We start from the raw sequence: 24,119 nt of genomic DNA, 5'->3' as shown, positions 1-24,119 counted from the left end.
GCGCTCGCGGCGCAAGCCCCGCCCCCATTCCAAACGCCCCGGATGTCGGGGCGGCGCCGCCACACGGGCCCTTCTGGACCCTTCCGCGGGCCCGGGCCACACCCCCGCCCGGCCCGTCTGCCCAATCAGCGCCCGAAGCGCCGGGCGGCGGCCAATGGGCGGCGCGGGGAGGCGGGGCCGGGTGGCGCGCGGGGGTGGCCGGGAGTGCGCGCGCGGGCTGTGACGCAGCTGCGGCCCGGGGAGGCGGCGGAGGCACCGCGGGCCTGACCCGGCCCGACCGGCCCCGACCGACCCGGCCCGGCCCGGCCCCACGCAGCACCGCCGCTCCTCCGACACCGCACCGGCACCCGCGGTGAGCCCCCGCGCCGCCACGAACCGCCCCGCCCCGCCTCTTGCGCCGGGACACCGGCCGGGCCCCGAGAGGGAGGGGAGGAGGGAAGGGAGGCTGTGCGGGCAGGGCAAGGGCCGTGAGGGGACTGGGATCTCTCGGGGGGCAGCCGCTGCCCTGCCCCGGCGGTCCCCGGGGAGCCGCCCCCCGCCCGCTCTCGGGGACTTTCCGGGGCTCTTTGCGGGTCCCGGGTGTTCTCCAGGGTATGGGAAGCGGCCCGGGGTGTCCCCGGGGTCGGGAGGTCACGGCAGCCCCCCCTCCCCGCGGGAGTTCTTTACAGCCGTGGTGGTTGTTTGTGAGTTAAAGTCGCGTCGAATAGTTGCGGTGTGAAGTTGCGCTAATGGGTGGTAGTTTAAAGCCGTGTTCGTGAGCTGTCGCTTGGGGCCCCGGCGGTGACCGCGGTCCCGTCACGGGTGGCTCTGCGGGGCTGCTGGGGCTGCTGTTAAACTCTGATTGGAGCCCCTCGGGTGGGGGGTCCCTCCTCGGCCGGGGGTACAGTTCTATAAAACCCCGAGTCCAGAGCACTGAGTGCCACAGCCAGGCTTCCTTGGGCATCTCCAGGGGTGGGGACTCCACCAGGGAGTGCTCCCAGGGAACAAGGGACAGGAGGAGAGGGAACGGCCTCGGCTGTACCAGGGGAGGCTCAGGTGGGACAGGAGGAGGAATTTCCTGCTGGAAAGGGTGGTGAGGCCTTGGCAGGGGCTGCCCGGGGAGGTTTGGAGTGCCCAGCCCTGGAGGTGTCCCAGGAAGGCCTGGCCGTGGCACTCAGTGCTCTGGGCTGGGGACAAGGTGGGGATGGGGCACAGGGGGGATCCATGGGCTGGGAGGGCTTTTCCAACCCGAGTAATCCCATGGGAGAGGGTGAGGAGGGCTCAGTGTGGGTGCAGTGTTACTCGGGCTGCAGTGCTCTCCCAGGAGCAGCTCTTGGCTTGGGGGGCTCTGAGTGTTTGTCAGAGCAGCTTTTTCAGGCTTTTACTGAAATTCCCCTTCCTGTGCCCAAAGGAGTCTGTGAGGACTTACTTGTGGGACTGGGGACACTCTTAACACCCCAAACTGTGAGGGGAGGCTGCCAGGAGCAGTTGGAGTTTACAGAAATCATCCCTCAGTTACTGTTTGTGGAACAGTCACAGACTCTCCTGAGCAGGAGGGGACTCCCAAGGATTTTCCAAGTCCTGGCCCTGTCCAGGACACCTCAGCCATCCCACCAGGAAGTGTGGGGTGCTGGTTTCGTCTCTGGTTGTTCTGGATGGGGGGAGCCTGCAGCTGCTCCCACTCTGCATTTGGCTGTTCCCAGAAGGTGCTGTTGAGTTTGGGGAAACAAATCCTTGTAATTCCAAGGCTGAGCAGATGGATTTAGTGCTTTCCCTGCAGGAGGCTGTGCTGGGCACAGCCTGTGTGGTTCCTGAGCTGGGACTGGGGAGCTGCCAAACCTGGGCACAGGGAAAGGGGCACGTTTGGCTTTAGCTGCAGTTGTTGGTGTTGGGACAGTGCTGCCTTGAGAGGGGCTTTGGGAATGTTCTTGGGATGGGCTGTGTGGGAATTGCTGAGCTTCCTAGTTCTGCACTGCTGTGTGTCAGCTGCACCTGCCAGGGGTTAACTGGGCTTTGAAGGGAATACTGGCATTTTTCTTTGGTGGATACTGGGATTTTTTTGGTAAATATGGGAATTTTTTATTGTTAATATGGCACTGTTTTGCCCAGTACTGGTATTTTTTTGGGAATACTGTCAGAGGTGGAGCTGCAGGCATTGGCCGCACTGTGGGAAAACACTGCACACTCCCTGTCAGGATAGTGCTGGATTTGCTGACAAACTTAGGGACTGGGAGCAGAGTTTGTTCTTGTCTGTGATCAGGGAAGAGGTCGGAGAGGGGCAGCCAGGGATGTGCTGTCACTGAACTGGGGGGCTGGAAATGGAACTGGGCCCTGTGGGAATGGGGCAGAACTCTTGGGAACAGCAAGCTGTGGGGAGTGGGGAGCAGAGGGAAGGTGCATCATGCTGCTGTCATCCTTCTGCAGTGCATTCCCACTTGTCACGTTTTAAGCAGTTGCCAAATAGGACTGAACAGGAAAATCAGTCGTGGAAAGCCCTGGGAACATTGTGGGAGCACAGTGTGGAAAGCAGAGCTGTGATTAGGGGTGGCACCTCAGTGTTAGTGCCACCTCCTTACCTGTGCTGTCACTGGAACGTCGGTGTCCTTGTCCCCCGGGGTTCTGGCAGGGTTTGGGATTGCTCAGTGTGCCCTAAACACACTGCCATGGGTTCCATGGCTGAAGGATCCCGGTGGGATTGCTGCCCTCAGCCATGAGCGGGATGAAAAAGGAGTTTACAGGATAAGCTTTCAATAAAACCTGAATTCTTCTTTTCAGGTCTTGGGAGAAGACCTGATCCATCCTGAAAATGTTCAACAAATCCTTTGGAACTCCATTCGGAGGCAGCACCGGCTTTGGGACAACTTCAACTTTTGGGCAAAGTAAGTCAAACGTGTCAGCTGAGTCGAAGGTGCTCTTTGGGGAGCTGTTCTTCCCTGGAGTGCAGCTCAGAGGGTCCTGTGGAGGGGCTGATCCCTTGAGGGGTGGGATTAGGGAGCTGCCGAGCTCTCCAGCTCACTTGGATGGGGCTCAGGAGCCCAAGCCTTTGCTGTGGGGAGACAGCAGGATTCCATGGCTGCTGCGAGACTTCCTTTCCCAGAAAGAGGGAGAACTCAAGTGGGGGCTGTGGCGCTGGGGCTTGTTGGGATGGAAGCTGTCAGGACTGGGTTTGTTGGGAAGGCTGGGGAGGCAGAGCCGTGTCTCCTGAGGGTGTTTGGAGGGGAGGTGGCAGTGCAGGGGAGGGCAGGGCTCACCTGGCTCTGCTTCCAGATGCCGGCTTTGGGACGACCAGCGGAGGGGCCTTCGGGACGTCGGCCTTCGGCTCCAACAACAACACGGGAGGCCTGTTTGGGAGCACCCAGACAAAGCCAGGTACTGGGGGGTGTGGGCAGCGTGGGACAGGGCCTGGAGGGGGGCGAGGGCAAGAAACCCAAACGAGGAGCCAGCGACAAAACATGATCAGTCAAACACCCTCCCAACCCCAAAACGCAAAAACCCATCAGAACCCCCAGGCGAAGGAGGGTGTGGGTGTTTCACAGTGTTTTCTGTCTTCAGGCTTGTTTGGGTCGACGACCTTCAGCCAGCCAGCCACATCCTCCACCAACACTGGCTTCGGCTTTGGGACATCCACGGGGACCTCCAACAGCCTCTTTGGAACCACCAGCACCGGGGGAGGCCTCTTCTCGTCCCAGAACAACGCCTTTGCTCAGAACAAACCAGCTGGCTTTGGGAGTGAGTGACACTGCCCCTCTCCCACTGGGGGAGAGCACAGGGACCTGGCTGTTCTGTGGGGCTGGGGGGTTTTCTCCTGAGGGGTACAGAGACATCCTGGTGTCCACAGCAGCCAAGGGCGAGCCTGACACGCTCCTGCATCTGGAGCTGTGATTCCAGCTGTGAACTTCAAAATAAGTTGCAAGAGGTGTTTGGCTGGAACTTTCTATTCTGAAACATGTCCTGGAGCTGTTTGATTTCGGGTTTTTATCCTGCTGTGGTGGAGCAGTTGCAGCACAAAATGCCTTTAAACTCTGCTGTAATTCCACAAAGCAAAAGCTGCTGCTTGTAGTGCCTTCTGAGAAGAGAAATGGAACTTCACTGATTGTCTTTATTGTAAAATGATTGTGTAATTTTCTTCCTGCTTGTCAGGAGCACAAGGTTGCTGTGGTTTTTGTGGTGTTTCCTGGGGTGCTGAGTTAGGGGCACTTCTGCAGCAGAAAACTGCATTAGCAGCACAATCAGTTTCCAGCTCTGCTGTCACATTGTTTTTTCCAGATGTTTTTTTCCACTTTCAAAGTATTTCATAATTTGAATAAATTATTGGGTTTAAGTTTTAAACTTCTGGTTTGTTTTAATGGAGATGTTCTAATTTGTTTGTGTTTCCCTCAGACTTTGGTACGAGCACCAGCAGCGGGGGGCTCTTTGGGACCACCAACACCACCTCCAACCCCTTTGGGAGCACCTCTGGCTCCCTCTTCGGCCCCACCAGCTTCACTGCTGCTCCCACTGGCACGACTATTAAATTCAATGTAAGTTCTGCTTTTCTTCTCAATCCAGCCTGTTCACTGTGGGGAGCATTACATGCTGCAGGTATTGATGTGGTGTCCTGGCCACTGAGGTGAAAAGGTGAGGAGTTCAAATGCAAGTGTTCTGCAGTGGTGAGGAACTGCTGGAGTGGAAATAGGAGGTGTAATTAACTCCATAAACTAGGTTTGTTTTTCTCCTGAGCTTCACAAACTTCTCAGACACTGTGAAATTCCAGACTTGCTGGGTTTAGAGCTGTGTTAATGCTGAAGGGGTAAAGCAGCTCTTAGAGCTGAGCCTTCGCAGGAAGTGCCACAGAATTCCAGGTGATCCATGGCAAATAAAGGTAAAAGACATCTTGGAATGGGTCAGAATCAGTGCAGTTCTCCCAGAGCCAGCCTGGCTTTGGGAATGGGACCTGGAATGTGAGGAGTGGTGCCCTGTCCCCTTTGGGTGAGTTCCCTTTAAGACAGGATTCAGTAACTGCTGGGAAGTTCTGTGGCAGTTGGACCTGGAGGGTGGCCCAGCAGAGAGGCCTTCCTGGAGCTGGGGTAACTGGTGCCTGCTGGAAACAGGGATTTTTTCCCCAGTTATTTGTTCGTGCAGATCTTGTCCCTCTTTGTTTTGGGGCTGAGGTGCTGTAAGGCTGAGCTCTGCTGCCTGGGGCAGAGCTGTTGCTGGCTGGCCTTGCTGGGCAGTTGCAGTGCTGTTGCTGTGTGCCTTCAGAGCACTGGTAAAAAGGGGGCAGTGAAATCCATGCAGAGCTCCAGGACTGGTGTCACAGATGGAGATAAGCTACTTTTGCAGTGAAACCGAAAGCAGAATTGCTGTGAGTTGTTTTGGGTGTTCCTGGGGTAAATTCCACTGTTGATTGTCACTGAACACACCTGGGTGAGGCCTCAGCTGTGCAGATACACCTGGAATAGAAAACAGAGTCACACACTGGGTTGGGTTGGGTTGGGAGGGATCTCAAAGTCCATCCAGTGCCACCCCTGCCATGGGCAGGGACACCTTCCACCAGCCCAGGTTGCTCCAAACCTCATCCAACCTGGCCTTGGACACTTCCAGGAATCCAGGGGCAGCCACAGCTTCTCTGGGCAACCTGGGCCAGGGCCTCCCCACCCTCCCAGCCAGGAATTCCTCCCCCATATCCCATCTAACCCTGCCCTCTGGCAGTGGGAAGCCATTCCCCGTGTCCTGTCCCTCCATCCCTTGTCCCCAGTCCCTCTCCAGCTCTCCTGGAGCCCCTTTAGGCCCTGGAAGGGGCTCTCAGGTCTCTCCCTGGATCCTTCTCCAGGTGAACCCCCCCAGCTCTCGCATCCTGGCTCCAGCCCTTGCAGGGTCTTCATGGCCTCCTCTGGACTGGCTCCAGCAGTTCCATGTCTTTATGCTGGGAGTCCAGAGCTGGAGGCAGCACTGCAGGTGGGGTCTCACCTGAGCAGAGCAGATAAGTCACACAGAGCCTCAGGTGTGTGCTGAGGGCAGGATTTCCTGGGATCTGCAGGGAATGCTGACTGTGTTACCTCCAGTGTGGCTGGATGTTAACCCGAGTCCCTCCTTCCCCGCAGCCCCCGAACGGCACCGACACCATGGTGAAATCCGGCGTCAGCACCAACATCAACACCAAGCACCAGTGCATCACTGCCATGAAGGAGTATGAGAGCAAGTCCCTTGAGGTCAGTCTGGGGGTCACACATCCTGGCCTTGTTGGGCTGTTGGTCAGCTTGGCTTAGCTTGGCCCTTCTTGGGCCATTGTTGTCTTCTGTGCTCATTAACGTGAGAGTATTAATGAACCTGCAATATCTGCATCGCACACGGGGGAGGTGTCCTCAAGTGAAACAATTAATGCAGCCCCACGTTAATTGCAGTTGGGTTTAAATGCTTAATGCAGGTTTGGAAGAGCTGAAATTCCATCTCGTCAGAAGGACACGGGACCCTGCTGGGAACAGTCCTGCCCTGCTGAGATAAGGGCAGGACCCCAGACAGAACCCAGCTGTTTGTTATAAACTGGTGTTCCCAAGGATTTCACCTGAAGCCTCCCTGTTGGGGTTGGTTTATTTGATCCTTTGAAACAGATCTATGGAAAAGATCTGAAAAGGCTCTTGGGAGCCAAATCGAAGCCCAAACGTGGATCTAAGTTCAGGTCCTGTTTTTGGTGTCCTTATTTTTAAAAATGTAGGTGTTGCAGCTTTTCTTGAACCTTCACCTTGGTGTAGGTGGAGTGCTGTGTGAATGTGCCAAAGACACTTGTCCTGGGTAAAAAGAGCTGGATTTTCCTGCAGGAACTCCGTTTGGAAGATTACCAGGCGAATCGGAAGGGGCCCTCGAATCCAGTGGGAGCAGGAGCAGCCACAAGCTTGTTTGGCTCTTCCACTGCCACATCCAGCACAGCCACGGGACTCTTTGGCTCTTCCACCACCAATACAGGCTTTTCCTATGGGCAGAATAAAACTGCCTTTGGAACCAGTAAGTACTGCCCAGCCCTGGATTGCTGTGACTGGGTGTGCAAACATTCTGTTCAGCTGTAAAACTCTGGGGTGTGTGAGCTCAGAACTGCACTGGTTGTTCAGTGTTTGCTCATGGGGCTCTTTGCCATAGAAATATCTGTTTTCTTACTTGCCTTGGAAAAATTCAAACACCAATTGCAATTTTATTAGTTTTGATGCAAACTGAAAGGTAAATAGATCACAGAATCCCAGAATGGTTTGGGTTGGAGGGACCTTAAAGCCCATCCAGTGCCACCCCTGCCATGGGCAGGGACACCTTCCACCAGCCCAGGTTGCTCCAAGCCCCGTCCAACCTGGCCTTGGACACTTCCAGGGATCCAGGGGCAGCCACAGCTTCTCTGGGCAACCTGGGCCAGGGCCTCCCCACCCTCCCAGGGAAGAATTTCTTCCTAAGAATAGATATTTTTATTCATTGGGTTTGACTGTCAACAGATCAAAATCCTCCAGGTTGTAAGAATGGAAGTGGTTATGGGGTGACCAGTGACAGGACCCAGGGAAGGGCTGGAGCTGGGACAGGGCAGGCTCAGGGTGGATCTCAGGGAAAGGTTCTTCCCCCAGAGGGTGGTGGGCACTGCCCAGGCTCCCCAGGGCAGTGGGCACGGCCCCAAGGCTACCAGAGCTCCAGGAGGGTTTGGGCAACGCTCTGAGGGACAGGGGGGATTGTTGGGGTGTCCTGGGCTGGGCCAGGGCTTGGACTGGGTGATCCTTAGGAGTCCCTCCCAGCTCAGGATATTCCATTCCTCCTTTCTTGTTTACCTGTCCGAGGGTGGGCTCAACTGGGTGTGGGTGAGCACTGAGGGTGTGTCCTGTCCTGCTGTGTCACAGGTACCACGGGCTTTGGCACCGGCACCACGGGGGGGCTCTTTGGGCAACCGTCCCAGAGCACGAGCCTGTTCAACAAACCCTTCGGCCAGGCCACGACCACGCAGAACACCGGCTTCTCCTTCGGGGGCACCAGCACCCTGGGCCAGCCCAACACCAGCACCATGGTAAGAGGGCTGAGCCCGGCTGTGCCACTGCTGCAGCTGCTCCAGGGCACGGGGGAGCCCGGGGGACGGGGAGGGAGCCCGGGGGACGGGGAGGGAGCCCGGGGGACGGGGAGGGAGCCCGGGGGACGGGGAGGGAGCCCAGGGGACGGGGAGGGAGCCCGCGGGACGGGGAGCCCGTGGGACAGGGCCTTCCCTCCCATTACAGCCCGGCTGGGTGGAAGCAGGATGCTGAGCTGGGAATGCTGTGGCTGAGCGAGAGCCTCCTGCCAGTGAGGCTGTGTCAGGATAACGGGCAGCAATCACCTGGGCACCAGTAATGTGCCCGTTCCCTTCTCCAGGCACACTGCTCTCCAGCAGCTCTAGTGTTTCCATTCCTGTTTACACAGATAATAGAATTCCATGATTAACCTCCTGTGAGAATTCATTAACAGTTCTGGACTTCATGGTGACTAATGAGCAGCAGTCCTGGGCTCTTGTGACACAAAGATGCTGCATAGCTGTGACCTGTTGCATAACTAGGGACTTTGGTTCCAAAAATCCTATATCCATTGTGAATTTGTTATGACTTCTCCCAGAAAACCCTGTGAAATGTTTTTTTTCCATCTCCTTCGCTCAGCCATGAGGAAATTCCAATATCCTTTAAAGCTAAGAGCATAAATTCTTCAGGTTTTGGTTTGGGGTTTTTTTTAGTTTCCTTTTTGTAACTAATTTCTTGGAGGAGGACTAAAGCTTCTGGAATGCTCTTCCTCCCTCCTCTTCCCCCAGCACAAGGGCTAATATACCATCATTTTACTGCCTGATTTTGTGTGTTGGATCTGTCACTGTCAGTGCTGGACATGGAAAAGCCTTGGAGTGTGACCTTAACCTGGTTCCTGTTCGTAGGGTCTCTTTGGGGTCACCCAGCCCTCGCAGCCCGGAGGCCTTTTTGGGACAGCTGCCAATACAAATGCTGGGACTGGATTTGGAACGGGAACGGGCCTTTTTGGACAAGCCAACACAGGATTTGGTGTTGGTGGTTCGGTATGTTCGTGCCTTACTAGTGAAAGAGAGAAAACCAACCCCAGTCCTGTCCCGGGGCAGTGACCTCCACGAAAGGAGTGTTAGCTTAGGAGTTAAGATGCCTGAGATGCAAGAACAGGGTGGTTTGATGTAAACTGAAGTATAAACGTGTAATAGAACCTTTTTTTTAACGAGTGATGTGTGGAGGGATGAAAACAGCAGGAGAGGCCGAGGTTCTCAGTGCCTGTGTGGCACCAAGGGTTGGAAATCCAGCTTGGAAGTTGTGGTGATGCCTGAACCAAAAGTGAACTTGATTCATGATATTCAGTCATTTTGGTTCTGGTGGAGTGAAATCACAGAATCACTGGGGTTGGAAAAGACCCTTAAGCCCCTCGAGTCCAACCCTAGGAGTTGGTTTTGGGAGGTGCATGTGGCTCGTGATACCCCCCGGCTCGTGGGAGGCTGTGTGGGCTCAGTTGTGCTTGGCCTTAGTTCTGCCTCCTTGCCTGCAGCCAAACACCGATACAACTCCTGCAATATCAGCCTGCCAGGTTTCTAAATTCCTTTTCTTTTCCCTTCAGACCCTGTTTGGGAACAAGCCTGCTGGATTTGGAGCCACCACGACCAGCGCGCCGTCGTTCGGAACCACCACGGGCGGTGGGCTCTTCGGTAACAAACCCCCCTCCAGACTCTGCCACCTGGGGAACAGGGAAAAACAGTGGGATTTCAGTCATTTCAACCTGTCCTGCTTATACCACACACCTGGCTGCGAGCAGCACGTGCTCAGGGATCGAGAGTGTTAAAGGTGCAGGGAAATGTGGTGGGTGCTGGTTGGTACCTTGGCTCTTGTGGAACAGCCTGAGGCAGAAGGTTAAGTACCTTAAGTGGTTAAGTACCACGGTTTGGTGAGTACCTAAGAGAAGGTGCAGTCTGTGGTGGCCAGGAGGGACAATGGGATCCTGAGATACATCAGGAAGAGCACTGAACATGATACCATGTTAGATTTGTGGTGCCCCTCGCAGCAGTTTGAACTGTGTCCTCGAGCTGTGCTTGTGCAAATCAGAATTCCCACCTGCTCTATGGTGGGAGTCACAGAAATGGGTGTGTGGTATGGACAGTGTCAAGTAGGGTTTGTTCCTTCCAGGCAGTTGAAGAAAATACAGTTTACTCTGTTGCCAGATCAGCACCATCCCATCAGCTCTGGCGTTCAGTAGAATCTTGGAGTTTGTAGCAAACTGAAAAGCTTAAGAAGGCTAACCAGCATTTTTCTGTGCCATTTTTAGTGTTATATTCATAACTTTAATATGTTTATTGCCACTGAAATCCCTCTTTGCTGCTTGTCAGTTTAACCTGCACTGCTGGAAAGAGTGTGAGATTTGCCCTTGACTGTGGCAGGGCTCTTCGCTTTTTTTAATTTAAACACTTGGGTTTAGTTTCACTTCTAATCAGCTGCTTCTTCTGTTCTTGAAGGTTTCGGTGCCAACACTGCTGGAAATAGTTTGTTTGGAAATAAGCCTGCAACTGGGACTCTGGGAACTGGACTTGGAACAGGGTTTGGAACAGGTAAGAGTTTCCCAGCTCACCTCTTCCCAGCCTGAGCCCAGTCATCAGACTGCAGGGCTGATCCAACCTGGGGATTGCCTGTAACTGAGGTAGGAAAGGCTGTGAAGGCTTCAATCCAGGGATCCCAGTTTCAGAGCTTGTTAACTCAGTTCTAATGACCTATTATAAACTGGGCAGCACTGGTGGAACTGGTGAGGTCCTCTGTGTTCAGACCCTCTGGTCTGATCCCGTGAGTCCTGCGTGTAGCATCCATGGACACAGGCAGTGTTTCCTGCAGTTCAATAAGGAGCTGATTGTTTGCTGTGCTTGTAAGTTTGCCACAGTGTCACAGTCAGTGACAGTCACCTCTCCTGTCACAGCTCTGGGGGCAGGACAGACGTCCTTGTTTGGAAACACCCAGCCCAAGCTGGGGGGAACGCTGGGAACGGGAGCGTTTGGAGCGCCGGGATTCAACACCTCCACAGCCACTCTGGGCTTTGGGGCCCCTCAGCCTGCTGTAGGTGAGTGTCCCTGAACCCAGCAACCCAGCTGCTGCTTCCTGCCTTGTGTCCCGTGTGCCTGAACACAGGAGCACACCTCACCCAAAGGCTTTGGGGTGACAGAACATCTCAGAGGCCCCTTCTGTCCTCAGGAGCAGTGGAGACTGTGTTAATGACCTTTTTTTTTTTTTTTTTGCTAATTGTATGTATATTTTTAAGTAATTCCAAGTTGCTTAAGCTTTGTTTTCAAGATTACTGACATTTCCTATCATTGGATTTGGGCAGCAAGAGTAGATGCTTACAAAAAAAATAGGGAAATGCAGCATTGACTTCTTCAGTAATTCCAGGTAGGAGGGACCTGGAGGGACTTTATTGGGCCACTGGGAACATAAATAAGATCCATTAGTCTCCAACTCTCCTCTTGACTTGTTGCAGACCCTGACAGTAAGCTGTTGTTCCTGAGAGTGGTTTTGTTGTTCTTTAGGAATGCACAGATTCACTCTGGTTTTTTTGGAATTAGAATTAAGCTGCTCTTGGTGGCTTGAACGCTTCAGTGTGAGTACTTAGAGCATTTTAGTAGGAGTTAAAATTAGATACTAGAAGATGGAGAGACAAAACTAAGAGTACCCTGTAGAGAGGACCTATAAGTTTGGTTGCTGTAGCAGCAATGCAAAAATTCTTCATGAAATATTTGCCCTGCCCAGCCTTCCAGAAGCCAGCTGGACTAGCTGAGTATTTTGGCGGACCAGGCTCTTCCACTGCCCTGTAGCTCTCCATACCCTCAGCTCTTCACCCATGGGAGCTTAGGGAGGGTGGTTGCACACTGTGGAGGAGGAGGTGCTGTGGCAGGCGCTGTCCCTGCCTGCCCTGGCTCAGCAGCAGGGCTGTACAGCTGCAGTGCTGTTGTGTTGCAGCCCTGACAGACCCCAACGCCTCGGCGGCCCAGCAGGCTGTCCTGCAGCAGCACCTCAACAGCCTCACCTACTCCCCCTTCGGAGACTCCCCGCTCTTCAGAAACCCCATGTCCGACCCAAAGAAGAAAGAGGAGGTAAGAGCACAACACACTGAACTCAGTTGTGGGGCAGAGTTGAAGTTACTTTGGTTTGTGTTCACTGTCCTCACTTGAATGCCCGGGGAGCAGCGAAATAAGTTGCTCTCTGTATTCTCCCAGTGGTGCAGTGGCTTTTGACCCTCTCCAAGACACAAACTGCTTTATCTTACTCCAGTGGAAGGTTCCCTGCCTGTGGCAGGGGAGTTGGAACTGGATGATCTTTATGGTCCCTTCCAACCCAAACCATTCCATGATTTCTGCTGCTTTTGCCTGCAGCAGAGCCTTGCCTTTGGAGTTCTTGTGCTCACTGCTGCTGGTTGGGAATAAAGATGAGTAGTTGCTAATGCTTGGAATAATTCTAGAGCTGTGCTTGAGCTTTGCTTAGGACATCTCTGAGAGTCTCTGACAAACCTTTCCCTGCTTGCTTGTTTAAAATATAACAAACCAAACACTTTTCAGGTTTTTGAAGTGTTAGGGGAGGTTGTAAGTGGCTGCTTCCCCAGGGCAAATTCCAGGGGCTGGAGATGGGTCCTGCCTGGCAGCTGGAGCCCAGCACAGGGCCTGGGGGGCACATGGATCCAGGCTGATGGATGGGGCTGTTCCTACTGCCTGAGTTTGTTTATTGCTTCCCCTGTGACTTCTCATCCCCTTTGCGTTCCCATGCCCTGGGCTGGAGCACCTTCCAGCCATCCCCAAACCTTCACAGCACGTGCTCTGGCAGTTCCAACTCTCCCTGTTTCTGTTTCAGAGGCTGAAGCCAACCAACCCAGCAGCCCAGAAAGCCCTGACAACACCCACTCACTACAAGCTGACCCCCCGGCCCGCGACCCGGGTGCGGCCCAAGGCCCTGCAGTCGTCGGGATCCGCCAAGTCCAAGCTCTTCGACGGGCTGGACGACGACGAGCCCTCCCTGTCCAACGGGGCCTTCATGCCAAAGTCAGTGTCTGGGGCGGGGCTGAGAATCTTCTCCTCAGGCCGAGTAAACTGCTGTGGAGTTTCCTAAATCCTGTCATTTTGTGCCCTGGTTCAAATAGGAATAGGGATGGCAGGTTTTCTGTAAGACTTGAATAGAACTTGTGTTCTGCAGAGGAGGTGAAAAAGTTCAGCTTAAACTGTTAAGGCCCAATAAGCTGTGAAATGAGGTCAGCCCACGATGGGAGCTCCTATAAAATCAAGTAGGAATTCTTACCAGGAAAGCTTGCACAGGGTAATACTCCCTCCTCCTGAACTAAGAGTGTCACCAGGTTAGCTGCTGCCCTCAGCATGGAGGCACATTTCTGGTGGGTTTGTCCCAGCCCTGGTTCTGTTTCAGATCCACACGTGTTTCTGTGAGGAATAAATTGTGTATCTGCCCAAGTGAACCTTTTGGGTGCAGTCTTCTGGGGCATCAGTGACAATCAAAGAAAAAAGGGGTTTGGAAAGCTTTGGAGTTTAGTAAAAACAAAGAGCACAAAGTAAACTGACCCTGCAGTGAAATGAACCTGCACCTGTGGGCAGACCTTCTGGGCCTCTGGAAAAACTGATTTGAAAAACAGGGAACCCAGTGAGAGCTTGGGCTTTGAGACTTTCACTAACTTGTGCATTTTACACCTACCCATAAACCAAAGCCTTGAATGGAATTCCAGAAAGAGTTTTGGTATCTGCAGCAGGAGACTTGATATGTCCTGAGTGTGGGAACAGGTCCTAGAGCTGGTTCTGGTCCATCTGAATTAAGCATGAAATGTGTATTTATGCAGTGGATAGATCCAAATGCCCATGTGTCGGTGTGTTTTGTTTTCAGGAAGAGCATCAAGAAGCTGGTTCTGAAGAACCTCAACAGCAGCAGCCTGTTCTCCCCCGTGAGCCGTGAGAACGAGGACCTGGCGTCCCCGTCCGAGTACCCCGAGAACGGGGACAGGTGTGTCCTCCCCTCAGGGTCTGTCCTCAGCAGGAGTCAGCCTGGTGCTGCCTCTGGTACTGCTGGAGAACGGGGAGTTCTTCTCAGGGCTGTCACCTTAGCTGGTCACTGGCAGCTAAGGTGTCCCAACTGACCTGCTGGGACATTCCTTTCCTCCTGAGTGAACTCTGTGTCATTGCTGTGTGGCACTGCCAGGTCATCCTACCCAACATCAGGGGCAGTGGAGCAACTTGTTTTTCTGGATGAGTCTCTCTTCATTCCCTGTAGTGAACAACCAGAACATTCCTTGAGCTAAGTGCTAAAGCTTTATGGTCTCTTCTCCCCTGAGGGGAGAAGAACCTTTTGTGGTTAGTCCTCAGTGATGTGGGAATTGCAGGGAAGCTCCACTGATCCTGACATCTCATATTTCTATTTCCTGCACATGTATTTTGTACAGATTAAAGAGAGGAACCTCTAAGGCTCCCCCAAAGACAGAATTCCAACCTCCTCTAAAAACCTCTGGTCACAGTTCAGCTGAACTCTGGTTTTCCTTTGGGTTCTTTTAATCAGAGGCTGAAAAAAAACTCCTAAGCAGCTCAACATATTGATTTTATTGAAAGCTCCCAGAAGTAGAAGTGATGTGGGAGTGGGGTCACCCTGGCCCTGCACTGGGCAGTTCCTCAGGGGCAGAGGGGTTGGGAGCTGTACACCCCCTTTGAAGCCTCTGTTCCAGACTGAGTGCCCCGTGTCACCCAGGCTCTGCTCACAGGACATGTGCTTCAGTCCCCAGCCACCGTGGGGCCCCTCTCCCGGTCTCACCAGTGTCGTGCTGGGAGCCCCAGGTGACAGAAGGCAGAGGTTGTCAAGCAAGGGCGGAGGGAAGGGGAACAACCCCTGATTCTGCAGTTCAGGTCATCCTGCTGGCTTTTTGTGTGGCAAGGCAGCAGAAGTTCAATCACATAATATCCTGAGTTGGAAGAAACCCACGGGGATCATCCAGGTCCAACTCCTGGCCCTCCACAGGAGCGTTGGCCCAGGCCCGTCGGGACTAAGTAATCCCACGTTGCCCTTGGTTTCCCAGGTTCTTCCTGTCGGTGCCCCCCGAGGAGAACCACCGGCCGGACGGGGAGCGCGAGGAGGAGGAGGCGCACGAGGTGACCCGGTTTTACACCAACCCCATCGCCAAGCCCATCCCGCAGAGCCTGGAGGGCGCCGGGCACAAGGGGCAGCCCGTGGACGACACCATCGTGGCGCTGAACATGCGGGCGGCGCTGCGCAACGGGCTGGAGGGCAGCAGCGAGGACGCCTCCTGCCAGGAGGACTCCCTGCAGGACGAGCCCGAGGAGCCCGAGACCCTGCACCACCTGCACCCTGCAGGTGGGCACTCTGGGGGCAGGGCAGCGTCCTCTGCGACTTCTCTGCTCCCTTCACCCTCAGCTTTCTCTGGTTTCCCTCCTCTTTTCTCCAGAACACAAATCCTGCTTTCCACTCTCCTGCCCAGTGCAGAAATTTAACCTGCTGAGTCAGTGAACGTTTAAATTTTATCCCCTGTTTTTATGTCAAGTGTGTTGGGGGTCTTTAAACTCTTGAGAAGGGAAAAGATTTGTTCAAGTTTGTTTCAAGTAATACTTGGCATGTAATGAAACTGGCAGGTGATGTGCTCAAAAGAGATGTCTTCAGACATTTTGTAGGTGCCAAAAGCTTTTGGGAAATTTAAAGATGGTTAGACAAATTAATAGAAGAACAATTGGAGCCTCTTAAATGTAAAAGAAGCTGCAGCTTGGTCAGCAGGTGCTCAAGCCCCCAGGCTGTTAAAACTGCACTTGCATCTTTGTCCCTGCCCACCTTTTCCCCTTTCTTTGCACTCCTGCTCTCTGACAGGTGGCTGGGCTGGGAGGACCCGCCAGAGCACTTGGCTCAAATGTGCTCTGAAGCCTTGGAATGAAGGTGTTCTAGTGCCTGTTGGCTTTTGGTGCACTTAATATCAGTTCCTCTGAGGCTTCCAGTTGTTCAGACTGGCAGAAGAAACTGGTTGAGACTCTGGGAATGTTGGTAACTTGCTGCCAGCCCAGTTCTCAGGGAATGTTCTCTTGCAGGGATTGTTCTGACACGAGCTGGCTACTACACCATCCCCTCCATGGAGGAGCTGGCCAGGTTCACCAACGACAGGAACGAATGTATCGTGACAGACTTCACCATAGGCCGCAAAGGTGAGACCCCCCAGCCTGCCCAGGGGCTCCCCCTTCATCCAGGGAGTCCTAAAGCTGCAGAACCCAAGTGCTGATTGTAACCAGGGCCCTTGCTTTGGGAGCAGTTTGCATGGAAGTGTTGTGGGATTTTAGGGGAGAATAAATCACAGAATCAAAGACTGGTTTGGCTTGGAAGGGACCTTAAAGCCCATCTCATTCTATGGGCAGGGACACCTTCCACCAACCCAAGTTGTTCCAAGCCCCGTCCAACCCAGCCTTGGACACTTCCAGGGATCCAGGGGCAGCCACAGCTTCTCTGGCCAACCTGGGCCAGGGCCTGCCCACCCTCACAGGGAAGGATTCCTTCCCAATATCCCATCTAACCCTGCCCTCTGGCACTGGGAAGCCATTTCTCCTTGTCCTGTCCCTCCAGACCATTGTCCAAAGTCCCTCTCCTGCTCTCACAGCCTGAAATAATGGTGTTGAAGTGGATAATGCTTCTTCAGGATTTCCTCACTGGGAAGGAATCGTCACTTGGACTTTGCCCTGGATTCAGGACAGGGCTGGGTGATGACAGGGGCAGCACAGCAGGGATGGGGGTTTTCTGGCATGTGACTTTTCACAGACAAATTGTGACGTTTTGGTTGGTTCTGCAGGTTATGGATCAATTTACTTTGAAGGAGAAGTAAATCTAACAAACCTAAATCTGGATGAGATCGTTCATATCCGGAGAAAAGAAGTCATTGTTTACCCTGACGACGAGAGAAAACCACCCATTGGGGAAGGTTTAAATAGGTAGGTGTTAAATAAGGCTGATTTTTAAAATCCTGACAGGCTGCTGTGTTTGCAGGTGGGGAACAAGACACCTCACCTGTCCCATTCTCACCTGTCCCACTCTGAGCTGAGCTCACCTGTCCCATTCTCACCTGTCCCACTCTGAGCTGAGCTCACCTGTCCCATTCTCACCTGTCCCACTCTGAGCTGAGCTCACCTGTCCCATTCTCACCTGTCCCACTCTGAGCTGAGCTCACCTGTTGCATTCTCACCTGTCCCGCTCCGCGCTGAGCTGAGCTCACCTGTCCCACGCTGAGCTGAGCTCACCTGTCCCACGCTGAGCTGAGCTGAGCTCACCTGTCCCACGCTGAGCTGAGCTGAGCTCACCTGTCCCACGCTGAGCTGAGCTGAGCTCACCTGTCCCACGCTGAGCTGAGCTCACCTGTCCCACGCTGAGCTGAGCTCACCTGTCCCACGCTGAGCTGAGCTCACCTGTCCCGGTCTCCCCTGTCCTGGTCCCAGGTCCCCTCTCTCCTGAGCAGCTTTCCCTCAGCCCCCCGTGCCCTGACGTTTGTCCCCCTGTGCCAGGCGGGCCGAGGTGACCCTGGACGGGGTGTGGCCCACGGACAAGACGTCGCGGTGCCTGATCAAGAGCCCGGAGCGGCTGGCGGAGATGAACTACGAGGGCCGGCTGGAGGCCGTGTCCCGCAAGCAGGGCGCCCGCTTCAAGGAGTACCGCCCCGAGACAGGCTCCTGGGTGTTCAAGGTGAGGGCAGGGGGAGAGACCTGGGCAACACCAAGGGAGGCTGAGGATGGACTGTCCTGAGAGTTTATCATTCAGATTGGCTAAACTTCTGACAGCTGTCTCAGGTCCCTCAGCCGTGGGGAGAACCGTCCTCACCGGCTGTCTCCCCATCCCTGGAACTGGGTTGGACAACCCAGGACTGAGTTGGACAGGGCTTGGAGCAGCCCGGGCTAGTGGAAGGTTTCCCTGCCCTTGGAACAAGATGAGCTTTAAGGTCCCTCTGAACCCAAACGAGCCTGGGGTTCTGTGATCAAAACTGTGGCCTCAGACCTGCCTACAGGTGCTTTTGGTCTCCACAGAGGCCGAATTTGTTGCAGGTGTCACAGCTGTGTATGTTGGGACAGCTGCATGGGGAGGGGACAGTTACACCTGCTCGTTGTCCAGGCCTTCCAGAAATGGGTGCCTGAAACCTCTGTTCCAAGCTGTGACACGTTTGTCCTTCTCTTTAACACAGGTAGCACACTTCTCCAAGTATGGCTTGCAAGATTCAGATGAGGAAGAAGAAGATCATCCTTCCAAAGTGGACACCAAGAAGTTAAAGACCACCCCTGTGCCACCCCCAGGGCACCTGCCGCCCCAGCAGATGGCCCTGAACGGCAAACCAGCACCCCCGGCTCAGGTAGAAGGAGGACAGTGACTAAAGGGGGTTGGAAACGTGGCATTTGGAGAGTAGCTGGTGCCTGGGAAGGGGTGGTTGGAGTATCCTGGAATCCAGAGAGTGAAACCTTACACAAACTCTTCTGAACTCTGGCTGAGTGTTTGCATGTTGTTTTTCATGGAGTACTTGACGTTTCGTACTGAGAATGGGCGTGGGGAGGCTTTCAACCCTTGTTTCTTGTTCAGATTCTAGTGTGAGTTTGGCAGCTTTGCACCACTTCTGGAAGAACCCTTGTTTTTGTGACTATTAAACACACGCTCTGTAATGCCAACGCCTGCTGCCTGCCTGGAGAGTGATGCTGTGCATTCAGTTGCTTCTGCCATCATTAGTGTGCAAGACTCTCTGCTTCTTATTTGAAGAACGTGCTCTATTTTTATTAAAAAACCTGCTTTTTTTAAGGCTGGTTATAGCTGGATTTGTAAATGTCTCTGTGTTGGATGTGACAGCTCCTAAAGCTTTGTGAAACATCCTCAGTGCTGGGCCTCTCTTACACAGAGCAGGCAGAGTTTGACCCAGTTCGCTGGGAACACGAGCCCAGGTGTGCCCAGGTGGCCATTGGCCCCTGGGCTGTGTCAGCCCCAGTGTGGGCACAGCCCCAGGGCAGGGACTGTCCCCTGTGCTGGCACTGCTGAGGGACCTCCAGGGCTGTGTCCAGCCTGGAACCTCATGGAAGAGAGACATGGAGGGGCTGGAGCGTGTACAGGGAAGGGAACGGAGCTGGGAAGGGGCTGGAGCAGCAGGAGGGGCTGAGGGAGCTGGGGGGGCTCAGCCTGGAGCAAAGGAGGCTCAGGGGGGACCTTCTGGCTCTGCAACCCCCTGACAGGAGGGGGGAGCCGGGGGGGGGGTCGGGCTCTGCTGCCAGGGAACAAGGGACAGGAGGAGAGGGGGGAAGGGCCTCCAGCTGTGCCAGGGGAGGCTCAGGTTGGATATTGGGAAAATTCCTCATGGAAAGGCCTGTGCAGCCCTGGCACAGTGATGACTCACAGTCCTGGAAGGATTTAACAGCCATGTGGATGTGGCACTTGGGGACATGGGTTAACAGTGGCCTTGGCAGTGCTGGGGAGCAGATGGGCTCAGAAGCTTTTCCAACCTCCAGGATTTTGTGTTTGTAACATAGAATTTTTTTCCTGATATTCCTGACCCTCTGCTGGCCACTCGTGTGGTCGGAGGACACAGATCTCAGGCAGGTTGGAGGGGCCCTGGGGCTCCTGGTCACTGTCCAGCAGTGCCAGTGGCTCTGCCCCCTGGGCAGGACCTCCTGCTGCTGGGACAGACCAGGTGAGCTGCCCCCTCTGCTCTGGATCCACAGTGGAGAATCCCAGAGTAGTGTCCAGCTGCTGTTCTAACCCTCCTCTGGGCCCTGGGCTAATTAACACCTGGATCATCCTGCTGCTGGATAGATCTTAATGACTTGTGTTCTGAGCTGCACTCAGGGCTGTCCCACAGCCTCACTGCAGCTCCCCTTCCTGCTTCCTGGTCACACTGATGGCACCAGAGCGGAGGTTTTAAACCCTCAGAAATACTGGGAGTATCTCTGATATGTTCAAACCTGTCTTACACATTCCAGTGTACTTAAAAACCCCTCTTGGTTCATTAACCTCTCTGACTTGCATACCATTAACTCAGGTTTTAATTTCTGAAAATAGGAAAAATGTCATTTTGTTTCCCAAACCCCTGAGAAACAACACAGCATGGTTTGAAACTTGCCAAACTCTTGGTGTAGAACATGTCTGAAAAAAATACTATTTGAGCTGTAGCAAGCAATTAGGATCCAGGCTTGGGGTTTTTCTTGTCTTCCCTTGCTAGCTTGAATATTAATGAATTGATTAATGTTGCAAGGGAGTGATTACACGGGGACCTGCTGCATTAAAGCCCAATGAAGGGAGCAGTGAAACTTGGGTGTTTGTAACCATATTTTGACTTGTAAATCTGTTCCACGTGCTGGGCCATGCTCACATTCCGTGTCTGCCACTCACTTCTGTCTTTACAGCCCCCCCAGTCTGATTTTATCTGCCTCAGCTCAGACCCTCCATCCCATTTCCTGCCTAATCCTACTGAGCTAAGCACAGCCTCGTGAATGTGCTCCTTAATTCCTCAGCAGGGTTCCAGGGCACTCCCTCCCTCCACTCCTATGTTTGCATCACTTCAGTGGTCTGTGCTGTGTTTTTCCTGGGAACTGAGGAAGCTGGAAGCATGAGGCTTTCCCAGGACATGTAGCTGAGCCATGGTACAGGAGCCAAACCAGTACTCTGGAGCTCAGGCCCCAGTCAGTGAGCTGGGCAGAGGTACAGGCATGACAGTGGTCAGTTAGCCATGGAATCATGGAATGGTTTGGGTTGGAGGGACCTTAAAGCTCATCCAGTCCCACCCCCTGCCACTATCCCAGGCGGCTCCAAGCCTCATCCAGCCTGGCCTTGGACACTTCCAGGGATCCAGGGGCAGCTGCAACCTGTGCCAGGGCCTCCCCACCCTCATAGTAACGACTGAAAGTTGAGTTCTTTGTGGAATGCAGACTCCTTGATTTGAATTTGTGCTGCATGGGATGGGCTCTGGGGGAGAAAAGGAGGAAGGCAGGACAAACAGAGCTCTCCCTTCGCTGGGAACGTGAGAACTGGAAGGCTGAAGAACAGTTTCCAAAACTGAATGGCAGAACTGGGTAAACTCCAGGAGGGCACCTCTAAGCTGAGACTGCTTCTTCCGTGTCGCTGGCACACCCTGGAGGTTCTGTGTGTCCACCCCTGACCTTGGTGTGGAGCCTTGGCACCCCCAGGGAACGCTCGGCTGCACTTGCAGGTGATTCCTGGGCCTCTGAGGTGCTCTGTCCTGGCAGGGCTGTGACCCAGGGTGTGTGACGTGGCCTCTGTATCCACAGCCCCTGGAGCTGGAGCAGCTGGGCAGGGTGGTGGAGCTGGACAGCGACATGGCAGACATCACCCAGGAGCAGCCCCAGGAGCAGCCCCAGGAGCCCTTTGGGGAGGACAGCCTGGCCGAGGAGCAGGAGGCCGTGCCCGCCTCCACCCACATCGCCTCCACCCACGGCATCAACCCCTACGTCCTGCAGGTCAGTGCCCTGCCAGCCCCTCCCAGGGCAGGAGCTGGCAGAGCCAGCACTTCTCCAGGGCTGCATTTGCCTCCCCCAGTGTGTTTGTGTGTCAGCTTGTAATGAACTGTGCCTCACTCCTGGAGTGGGATGGAACTTACCAGGGCTCTGTTCTGTGGGAAACCTCGGAGACATGGAAAGCTCAGTGCTGAAGGAACACTCACCTTAAAGCCAGAACTCTGATTTAACTCTGAGTGTGGGCAGTGGGATAAGCTGAGCTAATGGCAGACTTGACCTTGGGCCCAGCTGGTGGAGAACAAGGGGTTGGGATAACTGGTCTTGATTTGGGGTTTGGTGTTCGTGCTTGTATTTCATAGAATCCCAGACTGGTGTGGGTGGGAAGGCACCTCAAAGCCCATCCAGTGCCACCCCCTGCCATGGGCAGGGACACCTTCCACCAGCCCAGGTTGCTCCAAGCCCCATCCAACCTGGCCTTGGACACTTCCAGGGATCCAGGGGCAGCCCCAGCTTCTCTGGGCAGCCTGTGCCAGGGCCTCCCTACCCTCACAGCCAACAATTCCTTTCCAATATCCCGTCTAACCCTGCTCTCTGGCAGTGGGAAGCCATTCCCTGTGTCCTGTCCCTCCAGGCCTTTGTGATTTCATGGAAGGAGAGTACTGTGAACACTCTTGGGCTTCTACCTGTGATAACAAATAGTCCTGAAGTTCTTCCTTAAGCTGAAAAACAAGGGGACAGAGCTAAGACCTAAGAAATCAGGATTATTTTGGGATGTCACTCCCTTCCCTAACAAGTCCACAGTAGTTTAACTAGTAGTTGTAAAACCCTATCATCAGGTGACATCCTGAGCTGTGCCTCCACTGTTTCTTGGAATATTTGCATCCGTGAGTGTGTTGTTTGGTCACGCGCTGCATGTGGGAGTTATTTTGGGTGGGAAGAGCTATTTTGATGAGCTCAGGGAACTGCTGCAGTGAGAGGGACTGCTGATGTGCTGCCTTGGCTTCCCACGTCCTCAGATCATGAAAGCTTCCTTGCTTGCTGATGACGACGACCTGGATTTGATCCTGGATTATCCTGGGAAGCAACCTGTCAAAGTGGACACTTCCCAAGAGATCTGCTCTCCAAGGCTGCCCATTTCAAAATCACAAGGGCAGAAAAAACACTCAGGTAGGGTGAGAAACCACAGATTGTGTGAAGAAAGAGCTGAGTTTCAACATGAACTGGCAAAGTCACAGGATCTGCAGCAGTTCCTGTCTGCCACTCCTTCCTCCTCTGTTCGTTCCCTGCTCCAGTGCCTGGAGCACCTCCCTCTCCTCCTCTGACACTTGCGCTGCTCTTTTCACAGTTTGTCTTTGGTTTTGTTTGCTTTTTTTTTAACCTGCCTCTGTGGGTTTTAATATCTCACAGAGGCACCAACAACTTTGCAGCTTAGTTTGGAGGTGCCACGAGCTCCCTGGGTGGGCTCAGGGGGAGCCAGCTGTGCCCAGCACGGGGCAGACCCTGCCCAAACCTTGTCCCTCACACCCAGTGCATCCACTAACTGGTGCTTCCCGTAGGAATATTGGCAAATCCCTCTGGTAACAAGCATGGAGATGCTTCCTAGTTGAGGAAACCCATTAATTCAGATGGGTTAATTAATTCAAAGCCCATTTGATTTAAAGGGACAGACCTGAGGTGTGCCTGTGGGTTCAGTGTCAACCCTGCTAATCAGTTCTCCCCCCCTTTTGTTCTGATGTCTTAATTCTGGCATTAAATTAGTGACTCCTTTGGGAACTGCTGGTTGTGGGTGAGGCTGTCCCCGTCCTGTTCCTGGGAACACCCCACGTGTTCCTTTGGCTCAGGGGGGTCTGTGGGTCTCAGCACTGCAGACAATCACACTTAGCCCTGAGCTTCCCTCACACCCTGTTATCCAAACACTTCCACTGGCTGCTCCAGGAGTCCTGGAACACCTTGAGAAGGGCAGAACTGTCCCCGTGACACGCGACTGCCCCTCCACTGAAACGTTCTTCCCGCCTCTCCCTGCCAGTTGCTGGGCTGCTGCAATCCCGGTTTGCCAGCGTCCTTTTCCAGCCACCAAGCGCTGCCGTGCCAGATGCCAAGGGCCGCAGGACTTCGGGCAGTCCCCCTCCCAGGGCCCTGTGGTCAGCAGTGTCCCCGCTGGCCGCCGTGTTCTCAGTGCCCCCGGCGGTGCCCGAGGTGCAGGTGAGGACGGTGGGTGCCCGCAGGCAGCGGGGCCTCGTCCCTCTGGAGCGCTCCATCACCTACGGCAAAGGGAAGCTCCTCATGGACATGGGACTCTTCATGGGGCGCTCCTTCCGCGTGGGCTGGGGCCCCAACTGGACGCTGGTCAATTGTGGAGACCAGCTGAGTGGGTCAAGTGAAACGGAAGATCCTCAGTGTGAGCCTGTGGAATACGGATTCCTGCCGACTCCCGTGGCTCCCAAATCGTGAGTAGCGCTTTCCCTCGGGGGGTCTGACATGCTCCTCGTGTTGGACAGAATGCTGGTGGCAGGTCAGTGTTCCTTCTGACATGCAGGAGTGGTGCAAGATTGTGTTTGCCATGGAGATCTCCTTCATGTCCCTTGGCCACAAAAAGTTGGGTGTCAAATCTGGGAATACCTTAGTAAGAGGAGTCATTTTTTTACCAAATAAATAGCACTGTCACCCAGGAAAAGGT

General features: G+C 54.2%; 1 protein-coding gene across 4 annotated transcripts in view; it reads left to right on the top strand.

Annotated features, from left to right (window-relative positions):
- Positions 1-216: 216 nt before the first annotated feature.
- Positions 217-24,119, top strand: part of NUP98 (nucleoporin 98 and 96 precursor) — a 33,240-nt gene continuing 9,337 nt past the window's right edge. For 2 of the 4 annotated variants that reach the window (XM_032680053.1, XM_032680052.1), the window contains exons 1-23: positions 217-352; positions 2,755-2,858; positions 3,247-3,348; positions 3,532-3,708; positions 4,360-4,499; positions 6,063-6,170; positions 6,777-6,960; positions 7,827-7,990; positions 8,873-9,010; positions 9,571-9,658; positions 10,460-10,552; positions 10,912-11,052; positions 11,946-12,079; positions 12,831-13,018; positions 13,863-13,979; positions 15,040-15,335; positions 16,055-16,168; positions 16,804-16,942; positions 17,510-17,687; positions 18,181-18,345; positions 21,257-21,445; positions 22,459-22,609; positions 23,469-23,889. In XM_032680053.1, coding sequence (XP_032535944.1) covers positions 2,786-2,858; positions 3,247-3,348; positions 3,532-3,708; positions 4,360-4,499; positions 6,063-6,170; positions 6,777-6,960; positions 7,827-7,990; positions 8,873-9,010; positions 9,571-9,658; positions 10,460-10,552; positions 10,912-11,052; positions 11,946-12,079; positions 12,831-13,018; positions 13,863-13,979; positions 15,040-15,335; positions 16,055-16,168; positions 16,804-16,942; positions 17,510-17,687; positions 18,181-18,345; positions 21,257-21,445; positions 22,459-22,609; positions 23,469-23,889 — 3,500 coding nt within the window. In that variant the 5' untranslated portion in view covers positions 217-352; positions 2,755-2,785. Of the gene's footprint in view, positions 353-2,754; positions 2,859-3,246; positions 3,349-3,531; positions 3,709-4,359; positions 4,500-4,985; positions 5,324-6,062; positions 6,171-6,776; positions 6,961-7,826; positions 7,991-8,872; positions 9,011-9,570; positions 9,659-10,459; positions 10,553-10,911; positions 11,053-11,945; positions 12,080-12,830; positions 13,019-13,862; positions 13,980-15,039; positions 15,336-16,054; positions 16,169-16,803; positions 16,943-17,509; positions 17,688-18,180; positions 18,346-21,256; positions 21,446-22,458; positions 22,610-23,468; positions 23,890-24,119 lie in introns of those variants that run through there. The other 2 variants (XM_032680054.1, XM_032680055.1) reach the window with 2 other exon arrangements.

The sequence above is a fragment of the Chiroxiphia lanceolata genome, chromosome 2 (genome assembly GCF_009829145.1).
Source record: "Chiroxiphia lanceolata isolate bChiLan1 chromosome 2, bChiLan1.pri, whole genome shotgun sequence".
NCBI classification, from domain to species: domain Eukaryota; kingdom Metazoa; phylum Chordata; class Aves; order Passeriformes; family Pipridae; genus Chiroxiphia; species Chiroxiphia lanceolata.
The sequence above is the reverse complement of the archived record's forward strand: the minus strand, read 5'-3'. Positions and strand labels throughout refer to the sequence as shown.